This window comes from Dermacentor albipictus, chromosome 1 (assembly GCF_038994185.2).
Source record: "Dermacentor albipictus isolate Rhodes 1998 colony chromosome 1, USDA_Dalb.pri_finalv2, whole genome shotgun sequence".
Lineage (NCBI taxonomy): Eukaryota > Metazoa > Arthropoda > Arachnida > Ixodida > Ixodidae > Dermacentor > Dermacentor albipictus.
In genome coordinates, this window is record NC_091821.1 from 207,901,654 (window position 1) to 207,921,532 (window position 19,879).

Below are 19,879 nucleotides of genomic sequence, written 5' to 3' on the forward strand. Positions count from 1 at the left end.
TTGTTAAGCACTTGTTTACAGTCGCCAACCTTGAATTAGGACTTCATGGGGAACACCAAAACTTCCAAATAATTGGGAGTTTGAAATACCGGATTCATCAAAAAATGGTGTGACTTTATTCCAGAAGTGGCCAAAAGAGGTGCGCTGTATTCTTAGACCATCACTATTGGAAATAACACGTTTCGCATGAATATAGCGCAAGATGCATCGGCGTTCACGAGGGATGGCATTCTTGGCATAATGCCAAGGACTTTATCTTTCGTGTGACTAGCGCAAGATGCATCAAAAAGCATACTTCCATGTCATTTTGCGCCGTTGAAGTGTCCGGGGCCAGTACTAGTATGAAATATTGCGAAAATGAAAGATGTTTCGTATGTGGCCTATCATGAATAGTATGACACAAATTTGTCAATGTGTGTTGCTGTTCACACATATGCTTGCCCAGCGCCTAGGCATTCCATGGCCATCATTTTCCAGCAACGCATTTTATGCTATTCCTTTTCAGGCTTGTCACTCTTCGTCAGTGGTCAGACAGGGTGTCTACCAATAGGGAAAACTGTGAATTCTCAGTGTTTTTGAGTAGTCTGGAAATACTCAGGGAAAACTTGAGGAATTTGTTATTCTATCAGGCAAAATTAGCTGTAGTTTTATCGAAAGGGTACGAAAGTCACGGTAATGCTGGCTCGAGTAACAGAGGAATCGTAACGAATGGTCTTTGACGCTGTGTTATCAGCTGGAGGCCAGCATACAATCAGCGACCGACAAACAAACTGTTGGCTGAAGCCGAGTTGCAGCTGTCCCGCATCCAGACCAAAATAAACTCTTTAAAGCAGTGAAAAGCAGCACTAAGGTGTGCACGGGCCTAGAGTATGTCAGTACAGTTGAGATTGACTTACCAGCCGTTGTGAGAGAAAATCACTTGTGACAAAGTTCGGGCTCATACCAATGAGTTGGCTTTAAGTTGATAGAAATGCTTATAGTCGAAAATATTTGCTTCAGTATGCAGCTCCTTTTTATTTGTCTTTCAGGATGTTCGACTCGATTTGCAATGGGTTTTACCATTTTTTTCGAATGTATTTTATTCGCTGTGCATTATGCTAGCCCCTCCCTTCTGTTTTCTTTTGGAGTAAAATAAACACTGCTCCTTACTATGCAATCTGGATTAAGTCATCTTTTTTATAAAAACATGCTTACTAGAGAGTGACAGCATAGGGCGACATGGCGTCAGCCCTTCTTGAAGAATAACAAGTTCTCTGTCACTCAGGGAATTTTGCAAAGGCATTCAAGGAAAACCTAGAAAACTCAGGGAACTGGAAAATTCCAACTTAGTAGACATCCTGTCAGAGCAACGTTCTCACCCATTATCAATGAAATCAGTTGGCCATGAACAGCGAATATTAAGAGTGGCATAGAATCGAGTAGAAAGCGTTGCAATAAATTCATGGCCCGTAACTCGACCATTGTCAGGCTGTCACTACAAATAGCTGAAAGTACTGCCATCAGTTACCCGAGCTTTCATTCCCTGTGGTATTTATTGTAATGTGTTGCAAATTTTGCATCATGCACTGAAGTTAGTTAAACACACACATGCTCCTGGAGCATGTCTTGTTCCGTTTCAAGTTTCGTGAACTTTTTTTTTCCTTCTTTCTCAGGTGAAATAGGCACTTTGGAATTCCCTTCTCCTTCCGACTTGAACACACGCCTTCGGCGCATCATTACCATGTACCAAAGGAACCACAAAAAAAGGGAGCTCATCAATGCTCAGCGTGCAAGGGTGTGTATTTGTTGCTACCATGTTAATTTGTTTTTCTTGGGGTTGAGTAGTCTGCTTTTCATTCTTCATTTTGCCTCACACTACAAGTTTGTTCGAGGAACTTCTGAAACTACTGACCTTGTGAAAGTAATGTTAGAATTGTCTTAGGATATATTCACCTTTTTGTCATGCACTGTCATATTAGGTTTTCTTCATATCGTTTCAACACCTATGCTTAGTGCGTAGAAAGTACAGGACTAGAGTATCATGCTTTTTTGAGCAATCTGCACAAACATGCAGTACAGAAGAAAGTTTGCATAGTGTTGGAGAACAACTTCTTATTATGTCTATGCACAGGTACCCTTTCTAACATGACTTATAAAAGGGTTATTGATAGCTGCCGCATAATCTGCCAATTCACATCGGGAGTAAACAGTTGCATGCTTTTCTGCTGCTTTTGAGCTTTCGATAACAATATCTATGCATACTAACTCAACACAGGCAGCCATTAATGTGGCAAAAGAGCCTTCTGTGATTTGATTTATGTTTTGGGGGGTTGCTACACCTACATTATTCATTAGCACATTACGTCCCTGGACTGCTACCAATGTCCATTGGTTGGTTGCATTATAGTTACGCTTGATGCATTCATATGTGGTTTACTGTAAGAATGAATGCCCAAGCTTGTGACACATTCAAATTTCCTTCTTATGTAAGTCTGGAAGTGCCCGACTTGGTGGCATGCAATGCACCGCAAGCAGCACTGGTTAATTTCTGTGCGCCTGAGCAGAGAAGTACTCAGGATTAAAAATAAGATTATGCAGTTTTTAGTGACATGGCAGCCATCCATCTGCTTAAAGTAATGGAAAAAAGCCACTTAGAGAGTGTTGTTCCAGTTGCAAAGTTGTTCTTTCCTGCACAGGTAACCATAGTAGTCTGAAGAATAAAGCGTAGGTATTTGTGTTTGCTCAACTCAACCAATGGGCTGCACTGAACACTAGTCTTTATACTGTTGCAGCCATTAATTAGGGTGTTTAGCTTGGTGTCTCCTTCAATCCACTCTGTTTACATCTTGTGCGTTTAAGCATTGTAAATAACTGTATTGGTTTTATATCTTTGATAAAAGCTTGTCATAGAGACATCAGAAGTTTGTAGTATGCTAGGCTATGAAAAGCAGACAAAAAGGTAAAGCAAAATTACATATTGCATTCTGCTCAGTCAGCCTAGTAGTGAAGCGAACAATACGTTCTGCTTGCCACTACTGGCATGAGTCTTCTAAAAGTATGTACAGTTGTGTATCAGGAGCTGTGCACTGTACATGAGGATTCACATGTCTGTGCAGAGTGGACTAAATGCTTAGGTAGAACATTTCATGGTGGCAGAAAAGTACTCAGGATAAAAGCAACATTATGCAAATGTTTAGGCAATGCAAATGTTTAGGCATGTATCTGCTATAGGCACTGGCATAAAGCAATGAGAAAAGGCCTCTTGAAGGGTGCAGTTGGTGTAGCAGAAATTTAAAGTTCTATTGAAGTTTTGCGAAGTGCTTGCATTCTAATTCATTGCAACTATAGCTACATTGAGGACTGCATAGTACCATCGTTTGTGGTCTTAGGTTGACCCATTTCGTGTAAAGTTTGAATTACCGTATTTACTCGCATAATGATCGCACTTTTTTTGTCAGAAAAATTGACGCAAATTCAGGGGTGCGATCATTACGCGGGTTAAATTTCCCGCGAAAAAAAATTTTTTCTTTTCGTCCCGTGTTTGCTGCGAGATGTGAGATTGCGGGTGCGGGACACCAAAACAAAAATGGCGGCTGGCGGAGCAAGCCGAACGCGCCGAACGCGATGTTTTTTTCTTCTCGTGAGTACATTACGTGCATTGAAACAGTTTCTTCCGTATCAGTGATGAATAATATCGTTAATATCGGCAAGTTTGCGGCAATAACGTAGCCATGTCCACTTTGAGGGGACAGAAACAGGTGGGCGCGCTTAGCTGCCAGTGATATAGAAACACATGACGGGCATGCTGCTGAAACTGCGGCATCTATCTTCACTACTATCCTAATACGGCACGTTTTCGCTAAGGGTGCGCGAATATCTTAGCTGTGTTACAAGCGTCGGCGTATGAATAGGGTACACTTTTAACGTATCAGAGTAAACGTGGCTAATATCATTGCCGCGCGCGATTTGTTGTGTGCTCACGAGTGCAAAAGCAGATGAAAAGAATCGAAATGCGCCTTTATTGTTTTTGTTGACATCAGCCATTATATAGCCAACCCATAATAAAGGCAAGTTTGGTTGTACCTCATTTTGTCATAGAAGTGCGGAAAGTGACGAAAGTAATGAAATGAGGCATCTACTTAAGAATGTTAAGTGCGTGCAAGCCGCTTGGCTTGTCTTAAAGAGTCGTTCGCGTAGCATTCGACAGGCGGTAAGCACGATCATTATTCGCTAGACTTAGCACACGACATATCGCTGCGGCAAGTTCGGGGTGCGATCATTACGCGGGAAATAAAAAAAAAATCGAATTTTGACGACAAAATTTAGGGGTGCGATCATTATGCGAGTAAATACGGTAGTAGTGGCTCTATGAAGTCAGGGAGACTAGTGCTTTCATTGATACTGTGAAACCTCGTTGATATAATCTCATTGTATAGAGTTTCCTGGTGCCAACTTTCACGATCAAGAACACAAAAAAGACCTAATACAGTTATGCTTATGTTCTACTGGTTCGTATGTTCCTGGAAAACACGATTTTTCGGCACCAATATTCGTTCAGTACATCGACAAACTATGAACATATGATACATTTTCCTGCTGCTAGATCCCTCGTAAACAAGATAAGGCACTTGTAAGCCATGTAAGCTAGTTTAGAGTAAAATGCTAGTTATGCTTATTGCAGCATATGTTATCAAAGCCACACAATGCATTTAGTTCGAGCTAATGTTGCCTAAGGTGGATCTGGACAAGGAGAAACCTGCATGTAGCACATTCAGCACATGGCTCTTCCCTTGAGCAAAGTATTTCCAGAGTGCAAACAAGGGGCTGGCGTTGAGATGATGTGTCGTTGCTGCATGTGAAACAAGGTGCCATTCAGGCAAAGTTTTGCATGGAGCTATTGGTCACTGAGCTATTTGAGGTCCAGCACTATGACTGGTTTATTTTCTTTTTTATAGCCTTACTGACACAAATCTGTATGAGTTTGCTTTCTGTGATAGTAGAATGCATGATGATTGCAGTGAAATTTGGCACGGTCAACAAAAGTATGGTGTCCATTTACTACATGTGATGCCATTGATTCGTGGCATGCATCAGCTCATGCCAGCACCGATATGGTCAATGCAATCTGCTATCTATTCGCGTTTCATAAATAAGTTTCAGCTTTGGGCCCAGGCAGGTTGGAGCATTACTACCGTATTTACTTGCATAATGATCGCGCTTATTTGTTAAAAAAATTGACGCAAATTCAGGGGTGCGATCATTACGCGAGTTAAATTTCCCGCCAAAAGAATTTTTTTTATTTATCCCCTGTTTGCTGCGGGATGACAACAGGTTGTGGGACACCAAAACAAAAATGGAGGTCGGCGGAGCAAGCCGAACGCGCCGAAGGCGATTTTTTTCTTCTCGTGAGTACATTATGCGCACTAAAACAGTTCCTTCCGTATCAGTAATAAGTAATATCGTTAATGCTGGCCACGTTTGCGACAATAACGTAGCCATGTCCACTTTGAGGAGACAGAAACAGAGATGGGCGCGCGTAGCTGCCAGTGACATAGAAACACATGGCGGGCATGCTGCGGAAACTGTGGCACTTCTTTCCTAATATGGCGCGTTTCCGCTGAGGGTGGGCGAATATCTTAGCTGTGTTACAAGCGTTGGCATATGAATAAGGTATACACTTCTAACGTATCGGCGTTAAAGGGACACTAAAGGTTACTATTAAGTCAACGTGGACTGTTGAAATACCATCACAGAAACCTCGAAACGCTTGTTTCGTGCCAAGGAGAGACTTATTTTAAGAGAAAATGCGTTCTGAAGCGTCCGCGTACCTCTAGCGCAGTTCAAATCGCCCGCCCTCCGATCGAGGAGAACTGACATCATGGTCTCATATATTGACGTTGCGCCATCGGTGAGTAGAACGGCGTCCGCAGACGGCGCTACGGCTTTTCTGCGCAAAACGCAAACGCGCGGCCAGAAACAGAGCCAAGACAGAGCCGACAGCAGTGCGAAAGCGGGAGTATGGTGGCTAGCGGAAGGAGGAACGCATTACGTCCCACGGCACACGGAGAGTCCGTTTTCGTTAAACTATAGGCTGCGGCGAGCTCGCAGCGTGGTCGGCTTGGTCTGTGAGCCTTTTCGCACTCGCAACCGGGCATAAAAAAGTGCGAATCGACGCAAAACTCGGCCTAGAAACGTGCTTCGCCACAGCTGACCCAGATGTCGTTTCCCGCACCGCCACCAGGCGCCGCTACTATACCGCAATACGCCCATAAGCTGGTACTTCATTCTATGACGCTAACTTCGACGCTCGTCGCAATGGACCCTGACACCGACAGATTGGCTCGCGATGGTGGGCTCAACTTCAGCGATTTGAGCACCGACGAGCGCAACCTGCTGCTGAGGGCTCGCACTGCCGGCGTCGTTGCGTACTACGACGGCGGCCTCGACACCGGCTCTCCGGAGCGGGAAAGCAACGAGGGCTTCCCACGACATCACATGGACGTGGCATTCTCGCTGCTTGTTCCAAATGAAAGTTTCGCGAGCCAGCAGAACCCTCACAGCACGACGCGATAACGAAAGTACTGAAACTCCAAAGCGTGCGCGGCGCAGGGTCGAGCGCGCAGAGTCGAGCGAAAACGAAACCTTTCGAACGCCCATATTACTGAAGGGCAACGTCAAAATGTTATTTTTTCTTAGAATCGAATAGACGTAGACAAGTAGCATTTTTTTCCGTCTTATAATCGAATGAAATGATATTTTTAATACGAGTAGTTGAGTATTAGTAACATAAATTACGGGGAGACCTTACGTCATCGGTTTAGTACCGGAATGTCGCTGGGGGGTCTCAAATCGTGTCATGCATTTACCTCAATTTCTCGGTTACTAAAGCTCTGTTCGCGATTATATTGACGCCTTAGACGTTCTACAACATTGCTCTACCACTTTAACTTGACTTTCTGGTAACCTTTAGTGTCCCTTTAACATGGCCACTATCGTTGCCGCTTGCGATTTGTTGCATGCCCACGAGTGCAGATGAGAAGAATCAAAAGGCGCCTTTTTTGTTGTTGTTGGTCAAAACCATTATGAAGCCTACAAGTAATAAAGCCAAAGCAAGTTTGGTTGTAACATTTTTTTTTTTTCCCCATGGAAGTGCGGAAAGTAATGAAAGGAATGAAATGGGCATCTGCTTAAGAATGTTTGGTGCGTGCAGACCGCTTGGTAGGTTTTCAAGAGTCGTTCATGTAGCATATGACAGCATTCGACAGATGGTAAGTGCGATCATCATTAGCTAGACTTGGCACACTACATATCGCTGCGAGAAGTTCGGGATGCGATCATTACACGGGAAAAAAAAAAAATTGAATTTTGTCGTCAAAATTCAGGGGTGCGATCATTACGCGAGTGTGATGATTGTGCGAGTAAATACGGTAATCAATGCAGTGTGGTTTACATCGCACATTCAAAATTGAGGATCACTTTAGTGTTCCTTTACAATTTATAAGTGACATGCAATGCACAGAAAACGTGATGGCCATTCTTCATGTGTCAGCATTTGTAATATGGCTTGGAGAGAGCTTATTTTCACTTCTTCAGACCACTGGGATCAGCATTAAAAAGAGCACTTAAAATGAATTTGGTAGATGTTCCTTTCCTTAAAAAATTTAAGGAAGGGCATAGTGGCATCAACATAGAAATTTTCATGTAGTATACACCTAAAAGCTTCATGTACACTGCTTTATCATGTCAGTGCTATTTGAATGTTCTTGAAATGTTAGTTTTTCATATTGCTAGTTTCTGGCTATGATATTAATATTTTGCTCATGTTTGTTTGTTATAATGAAAGCAAGCTAGCGTAAATGGCAATATATTAAGGTAATACTAAACTAATAATAAAAGCCAATTCCCTGGGATGTTAGGAACTTCTTCATAGGTGCTAGTCTTATTTTTTGTAGTTAATTAAATACAATAATGCCTGCTGGACAGAAAAGAAATGTCACCATGTAGGATTTATTAGGATGAAGTAGCATTCCAGATCATAGGGCAAGGTGGGAGATTTTACTTGTGTTCTTGTGCAATACAATTCTTTGTTTTATATCTCTTCTGAACCTCGCCCTAACTTTCCTGTTTTTAAAAGGCCTTTTCATTATTTAGTAATTTATGACAGTTTTGTCTTTGTGGGAGTAACATTGTGGCCATGTTGCATCATAGTGAGGTGTTGTGTATGAGGAACACATGACAGCAGTTCCTCCCAGGCAAGTACTGTCCAGCAGTTAACCGTTTGACATTTGATGGGATGCAGCTTGACTGAGTGCATTGAAAACATGGATTGTGATGAATCATTAAACAGTTTTCTTGGTTGTGCCTCCCTTGCAGAACACAGCCTACCAGGTAGGATGCCATTTCAATTTTGGCAAGCTCTTTGTTGTCTCTGCAGCTTGTAGAAGCTTCTGCCATCTCCCTTTTACCTCGGTGGTGTCTCTCCCAGTTGTGCAGTCCTACCTAGCCTTGATGCGTGGGTGCTCCTCTAGCTCCCTTGTTTCATCACCCTTATTGCTCGTTTAGCGGCTGTTCCTTGTCCTTGTGCTTGGCCCTTGTTGTTGCTCCCTGCCCTCCCTCCTACTTGCTGCTGCTCTTGCTGCTGCTGCTGCTGCTACTGCTACTGCTGCTGCTGCTGCTGCAAGCAGTTGTCTTGGCCTTTGTTCACCTATGGCTCACTCCACAACCAAGCATTGATTTTATTGGCGAGCTTTTCTTTGAATACTATTCCATGCCATCAATTAGCTTTGCTGCACATTCTTTGAAAGTAGGTGGTTTTTACCTCTGCTAACAGCAGTGAATTATTGTACCACTTATTATCTGCAGTTATGGCTCATGGTGGAGGTCATATTTTTCGTTGAGACTTTTCAAAGCTGTGTAGTTTTCTCGCTCCGACCGTGCTAGGTCTCGCTCACATTTTTGTTTGGGAATGAAGCATCTGCAGTAGTACAAGATGGTAGAATATTCAGCATTGGTTGATGTAACTTGACCATATAGGATCTTTTTTTGGGGGAGGGGGGTGGGGAGCATGTTTAGGAAGAGAAGGCAATCGTTTTTCCCATTTCTTTTTTTTTCCCTGCAAAATGCCAGTTTTGTTCAGTAGCTTTCTTGCAAATACATTTGTGGCCATAACTTTACTTTTGGTCTTCAGAATTTACTACAATATTGACTCTCCATGATTCAGCACTATTCTCTCATTTCAGTGATTTTAATACTGTGTCGGGCTTTGTGGTATTTCTAGCATCGAAATTGCATTCAATTACTGGGCTGCTTTTCAAATCCATTAAGGCAAACATTGATGCCAGTCATCAGCGCTGCATAATTTTGTTCTTGCAGTATTACGTGGATAAAGCTTGTTAGGTATGAAATAATTAAGGATCAGCATCCAACTCGTTTTTTTGTAGGGTGTTATTAGAAATTTGGCTGGTATGACAGCAGGTGAAATCAAATTGCAGTGTAGGATGAGTGAAGCTGATGTGCCAAGTTATGGCTGTTGCTCATTGCCGAGTGCTTGTCTTGTGTGTGATGTGTTCCTATTGTGTTGCTGGCTGTTGACTGAGGCATTTTCCTAACCTGTGAAAAACAGTGCATGAGAGATCCTTTGTGCCCCTCCTCTCCCTTGAACCCTTATGTTGCCCTCTGTTGTGCATGTTGTTGGGTAATTTTTATTCCTTACCTTGTAGATAGGTTGTGTATTTCAGAATTGAAAAATGTCTGTGCATTATGCCAGTGGCATGTGTCAGAACATCAAGGAAAGCATTAATGAGGCTCTTAGTGGTGTTTCTTGATTTAGGTTCCTTTCTGTGATTAGGGATTGCACCTTTGGTTTGCTGTATCCAACACTAAAGTTTTCATTCTCATACCATACAGAGAATGTGTATGTTTGCATGCGAGTAATTGTTTTTTTAAGGCACCGAGGTATCCCTTGTATGAATGACATAATAATTGCAACATTGCACTGAAGGAATTTTTTCTTTTGTTAGTCAATCATTTAGTTCATAGTTCATGCAGCCACATCAATGCTTGCAAGATTAGCTTGAAGCACTTAACTCAGAACATGGAAAGCTCTGCATTCTTTAAGGGTTATGCATTTTTTAACCATCTTCTTTTACTAAGATGCAAGTTACAAGTATGTCATTTTTCAAAGCACTGAAACAAATTTTTTCATGGTTGTTTGGGCTCTTGAATATTTACGATAAATACTTATTACAAATATAATAAACTGGTCACAACTTCAAATTCTTATTTAACAAATGACCGGTTATTTTCTATTGGGTTGTTTTTTTAGGTGAGGTGAGGCATTATTAGGATAGCCTGAGGCTACCAACATGTTCTACTAAATTGCCCAAACAGTCACTTTAGCCTGAGGTATTCTCAGCCTCCGAGTTGCATCTCAGCCTATATTCTGACTTGCATTTTACAAGAATTATTGGCAATACATGCTGGTTCACTTATACAGCAGAAATGGACATGCAAGTGTTATTGTGATGAAAAGTGCAATTGGACCAAGTGTCATGAGCAATGTGTGCAGATGCTTGCAGTCAAAATTCATTTGCATGTGCACCTGGATTGCAAATGGAGAGTCTGGGACTTGGTCAATGACATGGCACAATTTTGCCAGGACACTGTTTCTTTTAGGTGCTGGTGGTTGAAGTATTGCAGTAACCACAGTGTCTTAGGTGCTGCTGGCAAGGATGGTGATTTAGTACCACTCATTTTTGTTCGTTGAGTTTAGCTTTCTAAAACAAATTTTATTATACGCCTTTTGATAGTTTTGGTTTTAGTGAAAATTGCAGATTGATAAGTTTATGAAAATGTGGCTCAAAGATGTGTTATACAGAGAAGCTAAGCCATTAAAAAACAATAAATTGCGTTCAAAGATCCTCCCACAAATGTGCTGCTTATGCTTCCCAACGCTTTTTGCTACGAGGAATGGTTTTGTGGCTGTCATAGGCATGAGCGCAGGAAAACAAGGCACCAGAATGGCTAAGCCATGAACACAATGCAATAAAACATGCACAGACAAGAGGGGCCCATCTCAAAAACGCTATGTGGATACAAAGAAAGCCTACTACTCAAATGCACACATCTAGTGTGAGCAGTGGAGTTTATAGGCACACTGATTCACTGATTACCACCATGACAAAGGGGGATGCAATAAAAAGGCCATTTGCATTTAAATTTTGGACCCCATAATAAGTCTTGCTTCAGATAGTGTATCTATTGGCCTCGAGCTCCACCACTGGAAAAGCTGGCGCCACCGTCGGCGTGACGTGCTAGGAGGGATCACGTGGACATAGCGGCCGCGTCGGCTGCTTCGGGAGCGCCGAAGCGAGCTGAAAACGAGTTTAAATTCCCTCGTACGCTGCGGTCCTCATTTAGTGGCGAAATTTTCCCCCTCCGAGTGTCTTTTTTACAACGCTTGAAAGCACTACAATAGGTAGTGGCTGCTTTTGAAGGCGCGCAACATGGTAGGCTACTGCTCGGTGCCGCAGGGCCGGACGCACGTAACGGAGGCGATTGTCAGCCTTATTCACACGTAGCCGCAGGACAAGAAGCTGTGTGAAGCTTGGCTCGCGAAACATAAAACCGGCAAACAGTCATTGGCTACAACTCAGGTATGCAGCAAGCACAGACGCGAGGAAGATTTCTGCTACGGCGCCCGGTCTACGATGCTCTGAAAACGCGCACTGAGACGCTCGCCCCAGTCCGCTGCTCGACTAATGTCATGATGGTTTGGTCTATGAACTTGTTGATGCTATAGATACTGGCAAGTTCAGTGGAGTGGAAAGGCAGCGGTAAGAAGCACATTAAAAAAAAGCATGACATATGGTCATGTTTATGTTATGAATTAATGCACTGGATTACAAAAAAGGAGCAGCGGGAAATTGCACGCTGAGAACACCGATAAACATACAGTGAGACGCAACTCGAGAAATAATATTGAAAGTTCAACGAATTTAGAAGAAAAAAATATTGAATCGTCGCGACGGCCCATCACAGTCCCTGTAGGCGTCGAAGTCTCTACAATGATATTATTTTTGAACAGCTCTGATAGCGCACACGCAGCAATGGTTGCTTGTACACTGTCAAATGCTCATATTCTGCGGCCTAAAGCTCATGGCATGGTGCGAAATCGCGCACGTGGAGAAAGCGAAACAGTGCGCGGACAAGCATGCAGACGCGCAGTCAGTCGCTGCGAATCTGAACGATCGCTGCATTGAGGCTTCGTTCTATTACGCTCCATTTAGTTATACAAACACTATAAGAACATATTTCGCATAGTTTGCTCTCAGCGTTTACCTACCTTTCACGCAAGAAGCCGGTTCGGGAGACTCCATCGCGGCGACCGCGCGCAGTGGCGTTCACTGTACGTATTCGGTAAAGAGATCGCGTCTGTAAACGATTCTGTGCTTTCAGTTTGCCCAAGATTATTATTTGGGCAGTAAAAACTTCTCTCGTTTCAAAAGTACTTACAGAAATGTCCGGGAGAGCTCGCGCGTGGTGTTTTCAGTGAGCGCTGACAGCAAAACCTGTGAAGAGCGGGCCACGTGATCCCTCATACTACGCCAGCGAGGCGCTTCCGATAGATGGCGACTCCGTAACTCCTCGCCGCCAATACAGCAGCCTCCACCTAAAAATGTTACATTTGAAATGCAAGGTAATGCATCGTGAAAAGCTTTCAAAAATAGACATTTCTGATGGAAAGATTATAAAATAAAGAAAGAAAATTGAGCAAAAGGAACAGTGCAGCTCCGGAGCATGCACCTCTGAGGCCATGTTGTGCCAGTCATGTGCTGAACATTTCAGAGGCAGTGAGCTAGAACTTGCGATAAAAGGCTGCTAATAAGAAAAGGACTAAGTCGCCATCCCTGAAGTTATGCCAACATTGTTTTTGTATTATTTGTTTTATTTATTTAAGCAAAATACCTCTAGAGGTCCCCAAAGCGAGTATTATGTAGGAGGTTTCAGTAGTATGTACTGCTCATCGATGACTAGTTTAGCCTGTTGAACTTTATTGCAGTCTGTCTTTAATTAAAGGGCCCCTCACCAGGTCTAGCCACTTTGAGCTGACAAGCGCCGTGCATACAGTGTGCGTTAACAATCGTGTCTGCTAAGTATTACATCACTGTGTGCTGCGGAAAGAGCTGAAATTGCAAACTCAATGCAATTTACTCTTCCCCTCGCAGTCACTGTGCTCAACGTATTTCACACAAGTGCACCTATGTACACGGCAGTGCTGTGACTTTGTTTGTAGTGGCGCGTGATTTCGAGAATTATTCAAGGCAACATCTTTTACTTGCGTAATCTGTTGCTTCACTAAACGAATTAACGTTTAGGGAAATAGTGAAACACACAAACCGAAAAGAAATTCCGATCAACACAATCTTTAGTCTATTTGGTGAAGATATTGTTTTCGTCGATGAGCATAAAATTTTAGGTGTTAAATTTTCTTCAGACCTCAGCTGGAACCAACACATCCTTAATATTTATAAAAAAAGTCTCTAGTATAGTTGATGCGCTAGCTCGTCGATATATCTTCCACACGAAGGTGAAACTACAAATATACCACGCCCTCTTTTTGTCTTACATAAATTTATCCAGTTTGGTGTCGTCTTTTGTGTTCTGTGATCCTGCTACTTCTGTCATGATTCTTTTAAACAATTTATTAAACATACTGCACGTCTAACTTCCAGAGATGTTACCTCACGAACGAGAAGCACTAATATCTGGCTTGTTCAAAGTTTTCGCAGTAATTACAAATTCCAAACCCTGCTATACAATTTGCTAGTGGTTCTCAATAAATGCAGCCACGTAAGGAACTTCTTGCTGAAAGAACTGCGGTTCTTTTTTGTAAATATGAAATGATTTTGCTGTTATGAGACGTTGAAAAATTTATCTATCTTTTTTCTGCTTTTACCTTTGTGACTTTATTATACTTTATATAACACAAAACACAGCAAGAAAATCTACAGTAGAACCTCGTTAATTCGAAGTCCGTCGGACTGCAAAAAATCAGCAAATTAACCGGGTTTTCGAATTATTAAAAATAAATGAAAAATGAGAAATAAACGTACGAAATGTGGCTGTATCATCACTGCACCTTTATTTCGCATGAAAAACAGTCACTTGAAGTACCGTATTTACACTATTGTACATCGACTCGAATGTAAGTCGACCCCCCCCCCCCCCAGATCGTGTGACAGGAAAAAAAAAAAAAGGGGGAGAGCATACTTGAGGGCGCATCCGTTAACGAAAATTTATTTGTAGCTGACATGGTCACTGGACTACTCATCTTCACTAGTGCTGCCACCATCATCGTTGCTACGGTCCCAAAGTGCGTCGTCGTCCCGCGAAATTTCAGATTTTGTGACCGACCGCACCGCGACATATTGTGCAACAGCAGCCCACGCCGAATGCACCCAGCCACGCGCAGCCGTCAGGGAGGCTCTTTTGACAGGTCCGGTTGGCATTAATTTCGCGGTCTTCTGCCGCCCGCAACTCGTACTCACAGCGGAGCAGGTCCTTAAAAGTCGAAGATCCGGGCTTGTTTCATGACCATGTCGCACTTCACTGGCAGGGACCGATTGCGCATTTCAGCGACGTATGCCGCAAGCTTAGCCTACAGCTCCGGAAAGTGTCCAGACTTCGGCACATGGGAAATTCCTCACTTGCCGTCACAGGTGAAAATTTCGCTTAGCTGCAGTCGCCACTCTCGCACCACCCGTTCAGAAACATCAAACTTGTGGCCCCCTGTGCAGTGATTTGTTTCTTCGGTGTAAAAGATGGCAGCCCTCTTGAACGCTGCTGTGAGCGAGTGCGGAATGATTAGTGGGCCTGGAGCGCTCATGACGACTGAGGAAGCATAGAAGTAGCACGTAGCCGGCAGTCAAGTGGAACGCATCAGGCTAAGAACCACAGGGAAACAGAAACACGTGAGCGGCGTCTACTCTTCCATGAACTATTGATACTCCCTGCAAGCGCCGCCGTTCTGGGGGTGCCGCCGCAAAAGGAACTGCTGCGCTTCCATCAACCATTGACACCCCCTCACGAGTGTTGTGTGCACTGCAAAACTCTCAGCAATGTTGAAAAACCCTTCCGAAAAGCGAACAAACATGCGGGATAGCGAAAAGCTATGGGTAGGGCCATAGAGCAAACAAAATTCTAACTACGTTGTAGCTCCCGTTGGTCTCGCTTTTTTGGTGGTGCCATGTTTTGGTTTCGATTGTAAGTTGACCCCCCACTTCAGATTTTCGAATTTAAAATAAGTGGTCGACACACAATTGTGTAAATACGGTAGTCGTGGTTGCGTGACTGCTTGGCGCGGTAGTTAGCCGCACCGTAGGCTGCGTCCTTCAGTCTGCTTACAGTGCGCAGCAATTCACTGTTACCGCCGCTACACTCCACAAACTGCGCACAACGTTCACCGGAAACAGAAAGTAATTTAAAGTGCCGCCTGGCTGCCACTCCGGCAACTATACTAGCCTCAATGACTGGCACACAATTTTTTTGTTGTTGTTGCGGATCACAGAGGCCTTGGTTTAAACTGATGTATTATCCAGATATGTGCACGCTGGCTGTTCAAATTATCCAGCAAAATTTGCATGGAAACTTGGGACCGCCGAAAGCCTTGGAATTACGTGAGATTTGGAATAAACAGAGTTCGAATTAATGAGGTTTTACTGTACATTGTAGAAGTACATTATTTCTTTGATATTTCGTTCCTTTCAATCATGGTACTTGTATGGTTTTATCTCACCTTTTACTATGTATTTCCAGCTGTCTATGCATTTTTTTTTCCTGAAGACATAATTGTATATGATGGTCTGACATAAGCAAGTCTTTCATTCATTTTTTTGATGTATTCGTATGAGGAAATGGTAAAAAAAAACATTTCATTACTCTTTTAACGATATTAGTATTATACTTTTTAGTTATTCTTGTTGTAGTCCCAACTGCCTTGTCAAGGATTCATGGTCCTAGTCAAGTTGTCCTTAACAGCTTTTAGCCAATGAACTTCTCCAGAATATTTTATTTCTAAGGAATAATATGATTTGATTGGATTTGATTTGAATATCTGCATGTTTTTGTTTTACTTCGCACCGCACCAAGAGAGATGTATGTTCTGTCTGCTTGTTCCCACGTCGAGCAGTCACGTGCACAGACAATGAAACTATATCATTTTCTACCGTTTCCAGCGTGTGACTATGCTCTGTGATCCGCTTGTGTGCGCCTCAGTGTTCATGTAGCACTGACTTATACCGCCAGTTAAATGTACTTGTGCACAGTGTGCAAAATCGTGCTCTGCTCGAAATGAGACAAACACAACAGCTCACGTGTGAGGCCGTCAACGGAAGTGCGCCGCACAACAAAAAAAAAAAACGAGTGGGAAATAAAAAATGAAGGCGGGGCCTATGACCTATGCATCACACAATCCTTGAGCTCCGGTAGGGGAGAACGCAGGGAAGGAATTCCTATTGCGGAGGCTAGACTGGGCAAGTGGAGAGGGTGTCTCTCTTGGCAGGGGCGCTCGCCTCCTGAAATCATGGATGCTCGCCTCCTGAAATCATGGATTCGCAGCAATGAAATATTTTTATTTCGGTTATTAATGAACAACTTGAAAAATAGCGGCAGAATGTTTCCTGGAGGGCACAGAGTAACTTCTATTGTGTAAGTAAAATTTGCTATGTGGCCTGGTGAGGGGCCCTTTAAAGACTGCTTGGATGTATAGCTGTTGCTCGCTGTACAGACAGGCACACTTTATGACAATAGTTGTTCGTACATGCTAGTAGAAAAAGATGCGCAGTTCTTTCCCAGTAGTGCACCTTGTAAACTTTTTTGAAGTAGAGTTTCGTGAAGGAACCTGTTCTTGTCAACAAAGATCGACTGGGAAGAAAGCAAAGCCTCTTAAATGTTAAGCTGATGAGCGTACTCGTCTTAAATACTTTGATTAGAAAGTTCGCTGTACATGATGTTCCTGCACTTTTCATTCACAGAAATGCATTGCCATTACTGCTGTTTCTGTCAACCTGTGTGTTTAACTGTGAGACAGTATGCTACTTGCAAGTCCCCAGGTTTTCTTGCTGGCCAGGACGGCCACATTCTCACAGAGTGCAAGAACACTTGGATACTGAAATCGTAGTGCACATTGACAATATGCAGGTAGTCAGGGTTCTTAGAGCACTCCACATTTTTCATCTCTTGGTCCACCTAAGAGATGGCTTGAAAAGTGTGGTGTGTAATGTCACAATATCTTTGTAATGTTTCATTGATATGATATTTTGGCTCATTAATTTTTAAACCCGCCTTCTTACACACAAGGATGTGCACTAGCTGTACTCTGAAATTGGGCACTTGCACTATGGTAGACTTTGCTGCACCATTTTATAAAATGCTTTAGAGCTTAGCTGGAGGTGTGTTGTAAATCAGATTTGCTTGGGCAAGATACCATATTTTTGTGTGCATAAGCAGCCTTTGACGTCACACACTTTCCAATATTATGTCCCACTTAAAAAAGAAAGAAAGAGAAAAAAAAAGAATAAAAGGTAATGAAATAGTTTAGAAATGTGTTCTCAAAACATGGAATGAGAAAAGCATTGCAAAACACAAGGCAAGGAGGAAGTAACGACAGACTGAGCTGATGCCACACTTGAGCATTTATTTTTCATGCCATGCTTTGCACCAATTTTGTTGTTTCATTCATGAACCAGCCAGCCTGAAGAAGCACTTGTTTTGATGGAACACTTGGGAGCTTTGAATCACCACTACTCTAATAACACAATTTGTTAAAAGCTTTAACATCATTTGCTTCGAAGTTTTGATTGCTTCTTGAAACTAAGAGCAGTCATTGCAGCTGTACTTTATGGAAATATTTCCTGCTTGGGTATGGTTTGCCTCTTGTGCTTGAACGAATCACGAAGACAATAACAGTATAAAATAGTTTTCCTCATCAGCCATGAATGCTGCTCTATAATTGCACTGGCAAGAAAATTTGTTTATTACCTCCACATGGCAATTTAACTTCCAGATTCTAGATCTTTTATTGGAAGTAACAAATGCAAAAATATGGTATTTTTGTTCTCTCTGTAATGAGGTTGTATGCTCTTTTGCATTGGTAAAGCATAACTGTAATTAAGTTCTTCACATAAATTTTATAGCCTTTGCAGGTTGCTGTCATGCAGTAATGTTGTAATTTGTCAGATTAGCTCTTTATCAAGCATTGTTAATGATATAGGAACATTTTTAGTAATCTCTGTTCTTTTAGAAAAATTTTGTTATGGTTGTTTCACATAATGCAGTGAAGAAAAAAAAAGCATTTAGTATACATAGGCATGATTATTTACTGGCGATTTCATCCTTATTTTTCTTGGTTTATTTATTATATTAGCACTGCATATGTCACGATTGGACAAATTCAAGTTAGGTTCACGTGCTACTAGTGATGGCCGGTACTACCTTTATGGAAGAAACCATATGTGAGGATCCTTCGTGGTCACATAGACGTCTTTTTCTCTCCCCCTCATTTTTTTCTTCTTTGCAGTATACACAATGGAGTAAACTTTTGTCAAAGATTTTCTTACATATATTATGGTTGATAATCGAGTCCCGTTGGGTAGCTTCATTTCCGTGATAGTGTTATGCAAAATCCCCCAAGAAAGAAAGTACTTGTGTGGCCACGAAAGACCTTTAGTCCTAGTGTTGTTTTACGGAAACTGCATTGTGTGCAAATTGTAGAAGGCTATCATATCCTAAATGTACAAATTTCTTCTATGTCATTTTATTTTTTGTTTGCTTTCGTTGTCTCAAGGTTAATGACATGAACTTTCTTTTTGTTGCAGATTTTAACGGCTATTCAGGTGGAGGGTTTTAACTTTGTAAATGTATGCATTTTATCTATACTGCCATACCTCTCTTTCTGCAGCTCTACTTTGATGCTGTCTTTAATATTTGTGCTTGAGCTTTTCCCAAAACATTTTTTTTCTTGCTTTCTGTGCATATAATGTACTGGTAGATAGCTTAAGTGAAAGTAGTTTCTTCTGTAAACAGTGATTTTTGTATCATACACCCAAATTGTTATGTGAGGACATGCAAAATTTGGACACTTGTAGCTACAGTTATGCCTGCTTATAGATGATTTTATCAGCAGTGAAGAGTTTGCTATTATGTTGAGCTGTTAATACAGATTCACCATTGACTGCTGACAATGCAGAGTGTTAGGGCTACTGCAAAGAGAGTCGTACAGTGTTAATTGGCATTGACCCAGTAAAATTACTGAGTACTACATACTTATAGCAGGTAGAAAAAGCTTTGTGTTCTGAGATGTCAGTCCTCATCTCTTTGTTTTAAATGATCCCTTTTAGTGTCAGAAAAAAAAATAATACTTAATGTAGAATTCAGGTAGCTTCACTGCTACCTTATGGAAAGATAATAGCAAATGTTCCCATATTGTTTTCTATTGAGTAGTCGGGGTGTCGTTTGAAACAGTGGCATAGTTTCTCATCTGGTAGCATGAGTTTTTCTTTGATTTAGTAGAAATTAGGCATACTTCATCTAGACTTTTTTGTTTTGGTTTTAAATCATGTTTCAGCCGCGGCAAACAGGCCCTCTATTGGGCATCGCCTATCATATAAATCACTTCTGAACCAAAAGGGCACTTAGAAAAAATTGCGAAGCCATCCTACTCTTTCCAATGGTGGCACATCATTTTAGGCATAATGTTTATGACCACTAACTATGCTATGTGATGCTCAGGACTCCTGTGCACAAATGCACAGAGAGAGAAAGTGAGCCCCAGTTATCGGGCACCGAGGATTATTTTGATGGGGAATGAAATCCAAGTGTACATTTTAGTCACCTTGAGAAG

General features: G+C 42.1%; 1 protein-coding gene across 11 annotated transcripts in view; it reads left to right on the top strand.

The window, feature by feature from the left end:
- Positions 1 to 19,879, top strand: part of kis (chromodomain helicase DNA binding protein kismet) — a 200,046-nt gene that overhangs the window by 97,423 nt on the left and 82,744 nt on the right. For 8 of the 11 annotated variants that reach the window (XM_065438209.2, XM_065438203.2, XM_065438211.2 and 5 more), the window contains 3 exons: positions 1,653 to 1,774; positions 8,353 to 8,367; positions 18,855 to 18,896. In XM_065438209.2, the coding sequence (XP_065294281.1) occupies positions 1,653 to 1,774; positions 8,353 to 8,367; positions 18,855 to 18,896 (179 nt within the window). The remainder of the gene's footprint in view (positions 1 to 1,652; positions 1,775 to 8,352; positions 8,368 to 18,854; positions 18,897 to 19,879) is intronic. The other 3 variants (XM_065438213.2, XM_065438212.2, XM_065438215.2) reach the window with 3 other exon arrangements.